General features: G+C 54.2%; 1 protein-coding gene across 1 annotated transcript; it reads right to left on the minus strand.

Moving 5' to 3' along the window:
• Positions 1–870: 870 nt before the first annotated feature.
• Positions 871–13334, minus strand: LOC144609299 (uncharacterized). Its single transcript, XM_078427729.1, has 4 exons — positions 13199–13334; positions 6826–6882; positions 6223–6306; positions 871–4470 (listed from the first exon to the last, which is right to left on the minus strand). The coding sequence occupies exon 4, from the start codon at positions 4378–4380 to the stop codon at positions 871–873; it is 3510 nt and encodes a 1169-aa protein (XP_078283855.1). The 5' UTR covers positions 4381–4470; positions 6223–6306; positions 6826–6882; positions 13199–13334.
• Between the last annotated feature and the right edge of the window lie 774 nt (positions 13335–14108).

The following is a 14108-nucleotide window of genomic DNA, read 5'->3' on the forward strand; positions in this document are numbered from 1 at the left end:
ATTGGACTATGTAAGTGCATTTCACTGACGATCTAGGACTACACCTGAGTGGGAATGAGATGTGTTCAAACGCCTCACTAGACACTGCAAATAGCAAGAGAAGATCACCAGAAGAGGGACAGAGGGAGAATGGGTTACATTTTAACATCTCACCGAAGATCGAGGAGAACAAGAACTTAGTGGGAATGGGATGCGTTCGAACATCTGACTAGGACACTGACTATGACAAGGACATCTTACTGGAAGAGGAATAGAGGAAGATAGGCCTGTGTAGGAGCATTTCACTGAAGATCTAGTGAACAGGACCTGAGTGGAAATGAGATGCGTTCCAACTTCTGACCAGACACTGAATAATGACAAAGAAGGGGAATCGAGGGAGATTAGGCTAGGATGGAACATCTTACTGAGGATGTGGTGGACCAAGAAGCGAGTGAGGATGAGATACATTGCAAATATCTCGCCGGACATTGAATGCCACGAGGGCATCTTACTAGAATAGACGGACATTTGGAGCACGTAGGAGCAACTCAATGAAGATCTAAGAGAAGGAGGACTGAGCGAGAATGGGATGCGTTCGACCATCTGACCTGACACCGGGAATAAATAGAGCTGGAATAACTTACAGGAACGGGAATAGATTCTTTCCAACATCTGACCGGACACTGAATATAACAAAGGGCATCTTACTAGAAGAGGAATCGGGTGGGTGAGGGGGGGAGATTAAGCTACGATGGAATATCTTACTGAGGATGTAGTGGACCAAGACAGGAGTGAGAACGAGATACATTGAGATTGGGCCACGTTGGAACATGGGCATGGCAGAATGGAGATCGTCATAAGTTGGATTGGAAATAGGGGCGTGCTCGGCAGTCAAGCGTTGCACAGCGGGCCAAGGATGAGGTGGGAATGGTGCCCGTTGGAGCATTTGCCCGTGTGCGTGAGAGGTTGCGAAGACGCTGAGACCGCGGGGCACCTCCCGCGGTCAAGGCCGGGGGGAGGCCCATGCTCGTGGTTCTTCTTCGGGCCCCCGCAGTGGGAAAGAGACGCGTTGGAGGGTGTCGCTGGGCGCGAGTGGGAGTGCGAGGCGTGGGGGCACCTGGCCGGTGGGCAAGGGGCGGCGGCGGCGGTGCCGGGGCCCCAGTGTTTCGCCGGGCAAGGGTTGCCGTGGGAATGAGACGGGTTGGAGCATTTCACCGGGGCCGGCACCGACCGCGGCATCTGCACTGGGCACGGGTTGGAAGGCCGCGCGGGTGGCTCACTGCGAGCGACCACGCCGGGGCTGCAGTGAGAATGAGAGGGGTTGGAGCACCTCACCGCGGGCGGTGGGACGGCGTGAGATGCCGCCGGGCATTTGGCTGCCCGTGACTGCCCGTGACTGCAGTGGGAATGGGAGGCGTTGGCACACGATGTGGCCCGTGGCATATAATGAGGGCACCGTGCCGCACATGGGTCCGAGGGAGGTTGGGATGAGCAGGAACATTTCAGTGGGCAGGGAACACTGTAGAGCTTCGCTTGGCACTTGACCGGGATGGAGACGGGGACGGGCCTTTGAGAGTTCAGGCAGTGGGAATGGGAAGCATTGGCGCATTTGACCGGGCCGAGGGTTTGCAGTTCCGTCTCCTCTCCCGGGCTCGGGCACGAGTGAACGTGGGGCGCGTCCGCACGTTTCGAGGGGTCGGGGGCGGCCTGGCCCGCGGGCGTCTTGGGGGAAACTCTTGGAGGGGTAGGAGAGCCCCTGGAAGGCCGGGAGGCGGCGCGAGAGGAGGACCCGTTGGGGATTCCTGAGCGAGCGGAGCCGGAGGCGATGGGGGAGGTCATGGAATCCCTGGTGGCCGCGGTCTCGTCGCGAGACCTGGTCAGGCCAGAGTTGGAGGTCATCGGCGAGGTGGCAAAGTCTCTCGTGCTCCCGGCGGCGGGCTGCGATGGAGAGGACGCCTCGGAAATCCTCCGCAGGTCTGAGATGGAGAACATCGGAGATGTGGACGAGTTCCTTTTGGTCTCGCCGGACTGGGACAGGGATGCTTCTGGGCCGGAGTGCGAGAGGCCTGGGGATGGCGGGTGGTGCCTTTTGTTGTCCGAGACGGGGGGAGATGGAGGGACGGCAGAACCGTTGGCCGGACGGTTGCCAGCGGGGGACTGGGATCCTGAAAGATGTTCCACTCGACCAGAGGCTTTGGCCGGGCTTGTTGTACCAAATGGAGAGAGTGGTTGGCTATCCCTGACTTGCCCTTGACCCGAGTGGGACGAGGAGGCCGGAGGGTTTGGAGTAGATGTCGGGAGAGGTGGGACTGGCTCGGCGTTGCTCATCGTGGGGCCAGGAACGGATGGAGGTTGAGATGGTGTAGAACCGGGACTAAGGGCGGCCGGGCCGCGTTCAACGTTGGTGCTCGGGATGGAGCCGGGGGGGGACCGAGGTCCCGAATGGTGGCTTCTGGGATCGGAGGCAGGGGGAGATGGGGCCGGAGGTTCCCCGGAGAGCCACGCCGGGACCAAGGTGGGGGGAGACGCCGGCTCTTCGGGGGGCCTCTTGGGACTGGCGTTCTGGATGGATTGGGGCGTCGCGGCCCCCCCACTCAGCTGAGTGGCAGGAGGGGCTGAGTGCGTTGGGGGGGACCTGACTGGGTGAGAACCGGGGGAGGGCAAAGGCGTCTCGGCCAGATTTGATGGGAGGGGATCGGAAGGCGAGGGAGGTAGCGGCGTGTGGTTTCTCGACCTGCCCGGAGGATGGGCCTCCTGTTGGGGTCCGTTGTTGACCTGTTGGGGCCTTGGGAGGGGTTGGGTGGCTTCCCCCGGCTCGGGGATGGACTGAGGCGTGGTGGATTGAGTCGTCTTCCCACTGCCGGAGTTGGGATAGTGCGAGTCGGGCTTGGCATGGTCGCGGAGTCTGCTGTGTTGTTGACATGTCGGATCGGGGTCACCACGGCGGTGGTGGTGATGGTGGGACGAGTGGACCTGTTGCTTGGCGGTCTCGTGTACGTCCGTCACCTCGTGGTGCCTGGTTGCCCCAGAGTTTGGGTGAGCTTGGTACGGGCTGGAAGACTTGGAAGGACCGGGGGTCGGATAGGAATGGGAGGTGGTCATCCCTCGCCTGGAGCCGTTGTGAGATCCATTTGCCTGGGGAGGTCTTGACTCCGGAAGGGCTTGGCTGTCTGCGATGGGGCTGGATTGAGAACGGGATGTTTCCCTGTGATGCTTCGGAGTGGACCCAGGGGGTCGGCGAGCGGTCTCGGGATGCCCCGGTGGGCCGGGCCGGGAGTGGGAGCCGGGTGGTCTTGACGGACCGGGGGCGGGTTGGGTCGGAGATGTCTCCGACTGCCCCGGAGAGGTGGTGGTGGAGCGGGGAGATCGTGGGGACCTGCCAGGCGCGGGGAAGGGCTGGCGGAAGAGCGACGCGGGTTGGTCGGAAGACCTGTCCGAGCTGGAGCGGGACTGGAGCGAGGCGGAGTGCTTCTTCGAAGCCGGGGGCGGGGAGCGCTTGGCGGGCCCGGGGTCGGAGCGGTGCCCGGTGTGCTTCTTCGCCCACCCCGGGGAGTGGAGCCGGGACAACCTGGTCGCCGGGTAAGGGGTGGACGGCAACCGCTGCCGCGGCGAATCCGAACTTGGTTGCCACCTGGAGTCCTGGAAGCCATCGGAGCTGCACAGCGACTCCAGGTTAGAGTAGGGGAAGGCCAACAGGGACATTGGACCTTCTAGGAGCCTGGTGCATTCAGCACAGGAGTCCGACCGAGAGCAGGGGCTGGCCAAAGTTGGCGTGGGATGTCCTGAGGCCTTGGTGCTGTCAACTCTACCGGAATCCAACTTAGACCAAGGGTTGGCCAAAGTTGGCGTGGGATGTCCTGGGGCCTTGGTGCTGTCAACACTACCGGAATCCAACTTAGACCAGGGGTTGGCCAATGGTGGAATGGGACCTTCTAGGGCCTTGGCGCTTTCAACGTCACTGGAAGCCAACTTAGACATGGGGGTGGCCAAAGGTGGCATGGGATGTCCTGGGGCCTTGGTGCTTTCAACGACACTGGACTCCAACCTAGACCAGGGTGTGGCCAAAGGTGGCAAGGTATCTTCTAGGAGCTTGGCTCGCTCGGCCTCGCACGCGGGGCAAGGGTTGAGTCTGGATTCTCGGGGGCCTCCGGCCGCCCCCTTCCTCCGTGGCTGGCCGCTCCTCCTCGGGCTATCCTCCGGGGGGGGAGAGGCTCGGCTGCCCCGCCGGCGGTCCTGCCACGTCCCCTTGGCGGGCAGCCAGGAGATCTTGCCGACCTCGCGTCCCTGCTGGGAGTAGATGACCAGGCTTCGCAGGCAGTCTTCGGAGAGCCGAGGCCCGGCGCCCTGGTCCGCGGTGAAGTAGTTGGCGGCCGGGCCACGCCTGGGTGTTCCGTCCTGCATTGTCCAATTGTACCCGGGGTCCTGTCTGTTTGGTTCTATCGCTTACACCGGGGAAAACAGGCCATGCCGGTGGTCTTTCGACTTTGGCACCTAAAAATAGACAATAGTCAATAGACAATAGGTGCAGGAGGAGGCCATTCCCCTCTACTGTACTCCCTGTACACACATGACTGTGGGGCCAGGTTCAGCTCAAACTCCATCATCAAGTTTGCTGATGACACTGTGGTGGTGGGCCGGATCTACGACAACGATGAGAAGGCCTACCCTACCGGGAGGAGGTGGCTGATCTGGCACTCTGGTGTCAGGACAGCAGCCTCCTCTTGAATGTCACTAAAACTAAGGAGCTGATTGTGGACTTTAGAAGGGCTCAACATCCGAGGACGTACACGCCACTGGAGATAAATGGGTCGATTGTGGATAGGGTGAGCAGTTTTAAATACCTGGGAGTCCACATCACAGAGGATCTGACGTGGGCAACGCACTTTGCCGCACTGGTGGGTAAGGCTAAGCAGCGCCTTTACCACCTCAGACAACTGAGGAAATTCAGAGTGTCTCTGAGGATCCTTCAGTGCTTCTACTCTGGGGCTGTAGAGAGCATCCTGTCCGGCAACATTACAGTCTGGTTTGGGAACAGCTCTGCCCAGGACAGGAAGGCCCTGCAGAGAGTAGTGCGTTCGGCTGAACGCACCATGGGAACTACACTGGTCCCCCTCCAGGACCTATACATCAGGAGGTGAAGATCCAGAGCAAGCAACATTATGGGGGACCCCTACCACCCCAGTAACGGACTGTTCCAGCTGCTACGGTCAGGCAAACGCCTCCGCTGTCACGCTGTGAAAACGGAGAGGATGAGACGGAGTTTCTTCCCACAGGCCATCAGGACTGTCAACTTTTATAACTCCAGGGACTAAATTTTGTCTTCTCTGTGTTAACTTTTATTTATATGCTATAACTGTAATTCTTTTTTGTGCACAATCCGCAGGCATTGCCACTTTCATTTCACTGCACATCGTGTATGTGTACGTGACAAATAAACTTGACTTGACTTAACTTGACTTGGATTATTATCTGAATGGTGTCAAGTTAGGAAAAGGGGACGTACAACGTGATCTGGGTGTCCTAGTGCATCAGTCACTGAAAGGAAGCACGCAGGTACAGCAGGCAGTGAAGAAAGCCAATGGAATGTTGGCCTTCATAACAAGAGGAGTTGAGTATAGGAGCAAAGAGGTCCTTCTGCAGTTGTACAGGGCCCTAGTGAGACCGCACCTGGAGTACTGTGTGCAGTTTTGGTCTCCAAATTTGAGGAAGGGTATTCTTGCTATTGAGTGCGTGCAGCGTAGGTTTACTAGGTTAATTCCCGGAATGGCGGGACTGTCATATGTTGAAAGACTGGAGCGACTAGGCTTGTATACACTGGAATTTAGAAGGATGAGAGGGGATCTTATCGAAACGTATAAGATTATTAAGGGGTTGAACACGTTAGAGGCAGGAAACACGTTCCCAATGTTGGGGGAGTCCAGAACCAGGGGCCACGCAGTTTAAGAATAAGGGGTCGGCCATTTAGAACGGAGATGAGGAAAAGCTTTTTCAGTCAGAGAGTTGTGAATCTGTGGAATTCTCTGCCTCAGAAGGCAGTGGAGGCCGATTCTCTGAATGCGTTCAAGAGAGAGCTAGATAGAGCTCTTAAGGATAGCGGAATCAGGGGGTATGGGGAGAAGGCAGGAACAGGGTACTGATTGAGAATGATCAGCCACGATCGTATTGAATGGCGGTGCGTACAGGCTCGAAGGGCCGAAAGGCCTCCTCCTGCACCTATTGTCTATTGTCTATTGAAAAGATTACCTGAGAAGATGATGTGACCATGTTATAGAGTGGAGTGTTGACCAGTGGGTCCCTTGTAGCGGAGATCGTCTGAGCAGCAGAATCCTGGTGGGGGAGGAATTCAAGGAGTGAGACCCTGCTGTTGACAGATTCACGGTGAAACCACACCACGATCGAGGGAACCTACCGAATAGCGATAGATAGAGTGGATGTGGGGAGGATGTTTCCACTAGTGGGAGAGTCTAGGACCAGAGGGCACAGCCTCAGAATTAAAGGACGTTCCTTTAGGAAGGAGACGAGGAGGAATTTCGTCAGTCAGAGGGCGGTGAATCTGTGGAATTCTTTGCCACAGACGGCTGTGGAGGTCACAAGTCAGTGGGTATTTATTTTTAAGGCAGAGATTCTTGATTAGTGCGGGTGTCAGGAAGGAAACCGGAGAAAACCCACGTGGGTCACGGGGAGAACGTACAAAACTCCGCACAGACAGCGCCCGTGGTCGGGATCGAACCCGGGTCTCTGGCTCCAGAGATGCTGCCTGCCCCGCTGAGTTACTCCACCTTCGGGCTACAGAAACCCGCGCACGTACGGCCACGCCAGTTTCCGTCAGAACAAGATGCAACTCACGTGAAGAACTAAGTCCGTCTGTTGAATCGCGGCCGATTGCATCTTCTCACTGTTCCCCTAGGATTTAAAATCAAAAAGATTCAGACAACCTGAGTTCAGGATTGGGGAGAATGGGGAAACTGAATGGGGTGGCGCGGCGCGGCGGGTAGAGCTGCTGCCTCACGGCGCCAGAGACCCGGGTTCGATCCCGACCACGGGCGCTGTCTGTACGGAGTTTGTACGTTCTCCCCGTGACCTGCGTGGGTTTTCTCCGAGATCATCGGTTTCCTCCCACACTCCAAAGACGTGCAGGTTTGTAGGCTAATGGCTCGGTAAATGTAAATTGTCCCCAGTGGGTGTAGGATAGTGTCAGTGTGCGGGGATCGCTGGGCGGCGCGGACCCGGTGGGCCGAAGGGCCTGTTTCCGCGCTGTATCTCTCAACTAAAACAAAACAAAACGAAATCTCCGCACCGGAAGCCAAGATGTGTTAACATTTGCAACCACCTTACCTGATGTTTCATTGAGTTAAGTAAGAAGAGCATTTGATGGCTCATAAGTTGTACGAGCAGAATGAGGCCATTCGGCCCATCGAGTCCACTCCGCCATTCAATCGTGGCTGATCTATCTCTCCCTCCCAACCCCATTCTCCTGCCTTCTCCCCGTAACCCCTGACACCCGCACTGATCAAGAATCTATCTATCTCCGCCTTAAAATTACCTACTGACTTGTGGCCTCCACAGCCGTCTGTGGCAAAGAATTCCACAGATTCACCACCCTCTGACCGAAGAAATTCCTCCTCATCTCCTTCCTAAAGGAACGTCCTTTAATTCTGAGGCTGTGCCCTCTGGTCCTAGACTCTCCCACTAGTGGAAACATCCTCTCCACATCCACTCTATCCAGGCCTTTCACTATTCGGTACATTTCAAAGAGGTCCCCCCCCCTCATCCATCTAAACTCCAGCGAGTACAGGCCCAGTGCCAACAAACGCTCATCGTACGTTAACCCACTCATTCCTGGGATTGTTCTCGTAAACCTCCACTGGACCCTCTCCAGAGCCTGCACATCCTTCCTCAGATACAATAGACAATAGACAATAGGTGCAGGAGGAGGCCATTCGGCCCTTCGAGCCAGCACAGCCATTCAATGTGATCATGGCTGATCATTCTCAATCAGTACCCCGTTCCTGCCCTCTCCCCGTAACCCCTGACTCCGCTATCCTTAAGAGCTCTATCCAGCTCTCTCTTGAATGCATTCAGAGAATTGGCCTCCACTGCCTTCTGAGGCAGAGAATTCCACAGATTCACAACTCTCTGAATGAAAATGTTTTTCCTCATCTCAGTTCTAAATGGCCTACCCCTATTCTTAAACTGTGGCCCCTTGTTCTGGACTCCCCCAACATTTGGAACATGTTTCCTGCCTCTAACGTGTCCAACCCCTTAATAATCTTATACGTTTCGATAAGATCTCCTCTCATCCTTCTAAATTCCAGTGTATACAAGCCTAGCCGCTCCAGTCTTTCAACATATGACAGTCCCGCCATTCCGGGAATTAACCTAGTAAACCTACGCTGCACGCCCTCAATAGCAAGAATATCCTTCCTCAAATTTGGAGACCAAAACTGCACTACGGGGCCCAAAGCTACTCACAATACTCCAAATGCGGTCTGACCTACGCCATGTCGGACCCAAGCACTGGGCCTGTACTCGCTGGAGTTTAGAAGCATGAGGGGGGACCTCATTGAAACTTATCAAATAATGAAAGGCCTGGATAGAGTGGATAAACACTGCAGCTCTGGGGGTCCTGTAGTCCCGGACAGTGTAGGCCCGGACACTGTAGGCCCGGACAGTGTAGGCCCGGACACTGTAGGCCCGGACAGAGTAGGCCCGGAGACTGTAGGCCTGGACACTGTAGGCCCGGTCACTGTAGGCCCGGGCACTGTAGGCCCGGACAGTGTAGGCCCGGACAGTATAGGCCCGGTAGCCCGGGCGCCACCTAATGGAGGTTGCATAGCAACCCGCCTCCTGGCCCGGGCTGCCGCCATTGGTGGAGCGGGAGCACGTGGCCGCTGGCTGGGTGAGGTCACGTGGGGCGCGGGGCGGTGACGTCACCTTGTCCCGTATTTGGGAGTGCGATAGTTGGCAACCCTAATGCTAACAGACTTTAAAAGGAAAAGATAAATTGTTTGCGTGTTGAAAACGTGGCAATGGGAATTAAAATTTTCACTTGAACACGAACAACATTCAAATTTAAAATTTTGAATGTGCCTAGATATGGAAATACCCAATACATAGCCACAATAGTTGGAATTGTCAAAGGAACTGCAGATGCTGGTTTAAATCGAGGGTAGACACCCCTTTTAGTCTGAAGATGGGTCTCAACCTGAAACGTCACCAATCCATGTTTTCTAGAGATGCTGCCTGACCTGCTGAGTTACTCCAGCATTTATAGACAAAAGACAATAGACAATAGGTGCAGGAGGAGGCCATTCGGCCCTTCGAGCCAGCACTGCCATTCAATGTGATCATGGCTGAGCATGGGCTGAATGGCCTAATTTTTCCCGGGATGGCGGGACTGTCATATGTTGAAAGACTGGAGCGACTAGGCTTGTATACACTGGAATTTAGAAGGATGAGAGGGGATCTTATCGAAACGTATAAGATTATTAAGGGGTTGGACACGTTAGAGGCAGGAAACATGTTCCCAATGTTGGGGGAGTCCAGAACAAGGGGCCACACAGTTTAAGAATAAGGGGTAGGCCATTTAGAACTTGGATGGGGAAAAACTTTTTCAGTCAGAGAGTTGTGAATCTGTCTCAGAAGGCAGTGGAGGCCAATTCTCTGAATGCATTCAAGAGAGAGCTGGATAGAGCTCTTAAGGATAACGGAGTCAGGGGGTATGGGGAGAAGGCAGGAACGGGGTACTGATTGAGAATGATCAGCCATGATCACATTGAATGGCGGTGCTGGCTCGAAGGGCCGAATGGCCTCCTCCTGCTCCCATTGTCTATTGTCTATAAATGCTGGAGTAACTCAGCGGGTCAGGCAGCATCTCTGGAAAACATGGATTGGTGACGTTTCAGGTCGAGACCCATCTTCAGTCTAAAAGGGGGGTTTAGTTTAGGAAGGAACTACAGATGCTGGTTTAATCTGTGGAACTCATTGCCACAGAGGCCAAGTCAATGGATTTTTTTAAGGCAGAGGTAGACAAATTCTTGATTAGAACGGGCGCATTCCCAATCTCGTTGCACCCCTGGGTACAAGACAATAAAGATATATTGTATTGTATTGTATTGTGTCACGGTTATGGGGAGAAGGCAAGAAAATGGGATTAGATCAACCATGATTGAATGGCGGAATAGACTCGATGGGCCGAATGGCCTAATTCTACTCCTATAACTTGTGAACGGTGTGAAATTGAAGGGAGACACAAAATGCCGGAGTAACTCAGCGGGTCGGGCAGCATCTCTGGAGAGAAGGAATGGGTGACGTTTCGGGTCGAGACCCTTCTTCAGACTGATTTAGTTTAGTTTAGTTTAGTTTAGTTTAGAGATACAGCTCAGAGACAGGCCCTTCGGCCCACCGAGTCCTTGCCGACCAGCGATCCCCGCACACTAACACTATCCTACACACACTAGGGACAATCTACAATTTTACCAAGCCAATTAAACCTTTAAACCCGCACGTCTTTGGAGTGTGGGAGGAAACCGAAGGTTTAGGAGAAAAACCCACGCAGGTCACGGGGAGAACGTGCAAACTCCGTACAGACAGCGCCCGTGGTCGGGATCGAACCCAGGTCTCTGGCGCTGTGAGGCAGCAGCTCTACCCGCTGCGCCACCCTGCCGACCACGAGGGTTTCGACTTGTAACTCAGCAGGTCAGGCAGCATCTCTGAAGAACATACAGTGGATGGGTGACGTTTCGAGTAGGGACCCTTCGTCGGACTGTTGAAGAGACTCGACCTGAAACGTCACCCTTCCGTGTTCTCCAGAGATGCTGCCTGACCTGCTGAGTTACTCCGGCACTTTGTGTCTATCTCCAGAGATGCTGCCTGACCCGCTGAGTTACTCCAGCACTCTGTGATCATCTCCCTTTGACCAAACGATCTCCCTTTGACCAAAATGGTGGCTTCAACGCCAAAGATAGACACAAAGTAACAAGGAACTGCAAGTGCTGGTTTAACCAAAGGGAGACACAAAGCGCTGGAGTAATTCAGCGGGTCAGGCAGCATCTCTTGCTATGGAGGGCGTGCAGCGTAGGTTCACTAGGTTAATTCCCGGAATGGCGGGACTGTCGTATGTTGAAAGGCTGGAGCAATTAGGCTTGTATACACTGGAATTTAGGGGGGGATCTTATTGAAACATATAAGATAATTAGGGGATTGGACACATTAGAGGCAGGAAACATGTTCCCAATGTTGGGGGAGTCCAGAACAAGGGGCCACAGTTTAAGAATAAGGGGTCGGCCATTTAGAACGGAGATGAGGAAGAACTTTTTCAGTCAGAGAGTGGTGAAGGTGTGGAATTCTCTGCCTCAGAAGGCAGTGGAGGCCAGTTCGTTGGATGCTTTCAAGAGAGAGCTGGATAGAGCTCTTAAGGATAGCGGAGTGAGGGGGTATGGGGAGAAGGCAGGAACGGGGTACTGATTGAGAGTGATCAGCCATGATCACATTGAATGGCGGTGCTGACTCGAAGGGCTGAATGGCCTCCTCCTGCACCTATTGTCTATTGTCTATTGTCTATTGTCTATTATCTCTGGAGAAAACAGACAGGTGACGATTTGTGTCAGGACCCTTCTTCAGGCTGATTGTAGTGGGGAGGGGGGGATCTGAAAGCAAGGAATGACCAGGACAATTCATGGCCAACAAAGGCTGGAGGGTTCCCAGACAGGCTGATTATCATGAGGTGCCTTCACAGTCCGAAGAAGGGTCTCGACCCGAAACGCCACCCGTTCCTTCTCTCCAGAGATGCTGCCTGACCCGCTGAGTTACTCCAGCACCTCCCGTGACCATCTTCGGTTTAAACCAGCATCTGCAGTTCCTTCCTACGCAGGAACTACAGAAGTTTAAGGATAAGGGGGGGAAGTCTTTTAGGACCGAGATGAGAAAACATTTCTTCACACAGAGAGTGGTGGTGAGTCTGTGGAATTCTCTGCCACAGAGGGTAGTTGGGGCCAGTCCATTGGCTATATTTAAGAGGGAGTTAGATGTGGCCCTTGTGGCTAAAGGGATCAGGGGGTATGGAGAGAAGGCTGGTACGGGATACTGAGTTGGATGATCAGCCATGATCATATTGAATGGCGGTGCGTACAGGCTCGAAGGGCCGAATGGCCTACTCCTGCACCTATTTTCTATGTTTCTATGTTTCTATGCATGGTTTAAACTGAAGATAGGCACAAAATGCCGGAGTAAGTAACACAGCGGGTCAGGCAGCATCTCTGGAGAGGAGGATCGTGCGATGATTCGGGTCGAGACTTTTTTTGTGTCTGTCTGCAGCAGTTCCTGCTCGGACCCGAAGAAGGGTCTCGACACGAGTCGTCAACCGTTCCTTCTCTCCAGAGATGCTGCCTGACCCGCTGGAATTTAGAAGACCGAGGGGGGATCTTATAGAAACTTACAAAATTCTTAAGGGGTTGGACAGGCTAGATGCGGGAAGATTGTTCCCGATGTTGGGGAAGTCCAGAACAAGGGGGTCACAGTTTAAGGATAAGGGGGAAGTCTTTTAAGACCGAGATGAGAAAGTTTTTTTACACACAGAGAGTGGTGAATCTGTGGAATTCTCTGCCACAGAAGGTAGTTGAGGCCAGTTCATTGGCTATATTTAAGAGGGAGTTAGATGTGGCCCTTGTGGCTAAAGGGATCAGGGGTATGGAGAGAAGGCAGGTACGGGATACTGAGTTGGATGATCAGCCATGATCATATTGAATGGCGGTGCGTACAGGCTCGAAGGGCCGAATGGCCTACTCCTGCACCTATTTTCTATGTTTCTATGTTTATAGACAATAGACAATAGCTGCAGGAGGAGGCCATTCGGCCCTTCGAGCCTGTACGCACCGCCATTCAATGTGATCATGGCTAATCATTCTCAATCAGTACCCCGTTCCTGCCTTCTCCCCATACCCCCTGACTCCGCTATCCTTAAGAGCTCTATCTAGCTCTCTCTTGAATGCATTCAGCGAATTGGCCTCCACTGCCTTCTGAGGCAGAGAATTCCACAGATTCACAACTCTCTGACTGAAAAGGTTTTTCCTCATCTCCGTTCTAAATGGCCGACCCCTTATTCTTAAACTGTGGCCCCTTGTTCTGGTGTTTTGCGGTCGTCTTCGCTTCCTGACCCGCTGCCCTTCGCTGTTCCACCCCCCCCCCCCCCCACCGTCCAAGCTAGGGTGGCGTCTTTTACCCGCATGTGGGCTGCCAAGGCGTAGGCGGGTGGCGTTGGCACGTCGTTGGCATCGAAGCCTCCGGATTCGGAAGGGCATCTGTAAGTCATCGGGGGCTCCTGGTACTGATCTCGATCCAGCCGGTCTCTACTCAATGGTGGCAAGGGAAGGGGGTCACTGGTAGAGGGGGAGGGGAGAACGGGGTGGGGGTGGGGCAAGGTCAGCAGATACTCTCGGGCCAAAGATCATCCACCTGTCTGTTTCGCGGCATGTTTGGCTGTTGGAACAACATCTGTGGGAGAATTTAAAAGAGAGTTAGGTAGAGCTTCTCGGGGCTAGCGGAAACAAGGGATCTGAAGAGGGGTCTCGACCCGAAACGTCACCCATTCCTTCTCTCCCGAGGTGCTGCCTGACCCGCTGAGTTACTCCAGCATTTTGTGTCTACCTTGGAAATGGGGAGAAGGCAGGCACGGGTTACTAGAAACATAGAAACATAGAAAATAGGTGCAGGAGGAGGCCATTCGGCCCTTCGAGCCTGTACGCACCGCCATTCATTGTGATCATGGCTGATCATCCACAATCAGTAACCCGTGCCTGCCTTCTCCCCACATCCATTGATTCCACTAGCCCCTACAGCTCTATCTAACTCTCTCTTAAATCCATCCAGTGAATCGGCCTCCACTGCCCTCTGTGGCAGAGAATTCCACAAATTCACAACTCTCTGGGTTAAAACGTTCCTTCTCAACTCCGTTTTAGACAAGGGACAATAGACAATAGGTGCAGGAGGAGGCCATTCGGCCCCTCGAGCCTGTACGCACCGCCATTCAATGTGATCATGGCTGATCATCCACAATCAGTACCCCGTTCCTGCCCTCTCCCCATACCCCCTGACTCCGCTATCCTTAAGAGCTCTATCTAGCTCTCTCTTGA

Source organism: Rhinoraja longicauda, chromosome 34, assembly GCF_053455715.1.
Source record: "Rhinoraja longicauda isolate Sanriku21f chromosome 34, sRhiLon1.1, whole genome shotgun sequence".
Classification (NCBI taxonomy): domain Eukaryota; kingdom Metazoa; phylum Chordata; class Chondrichthyes; order Rajiformes; family Arhynchobatidae; genus Rhinoraja; species Rhinoraja longicauda.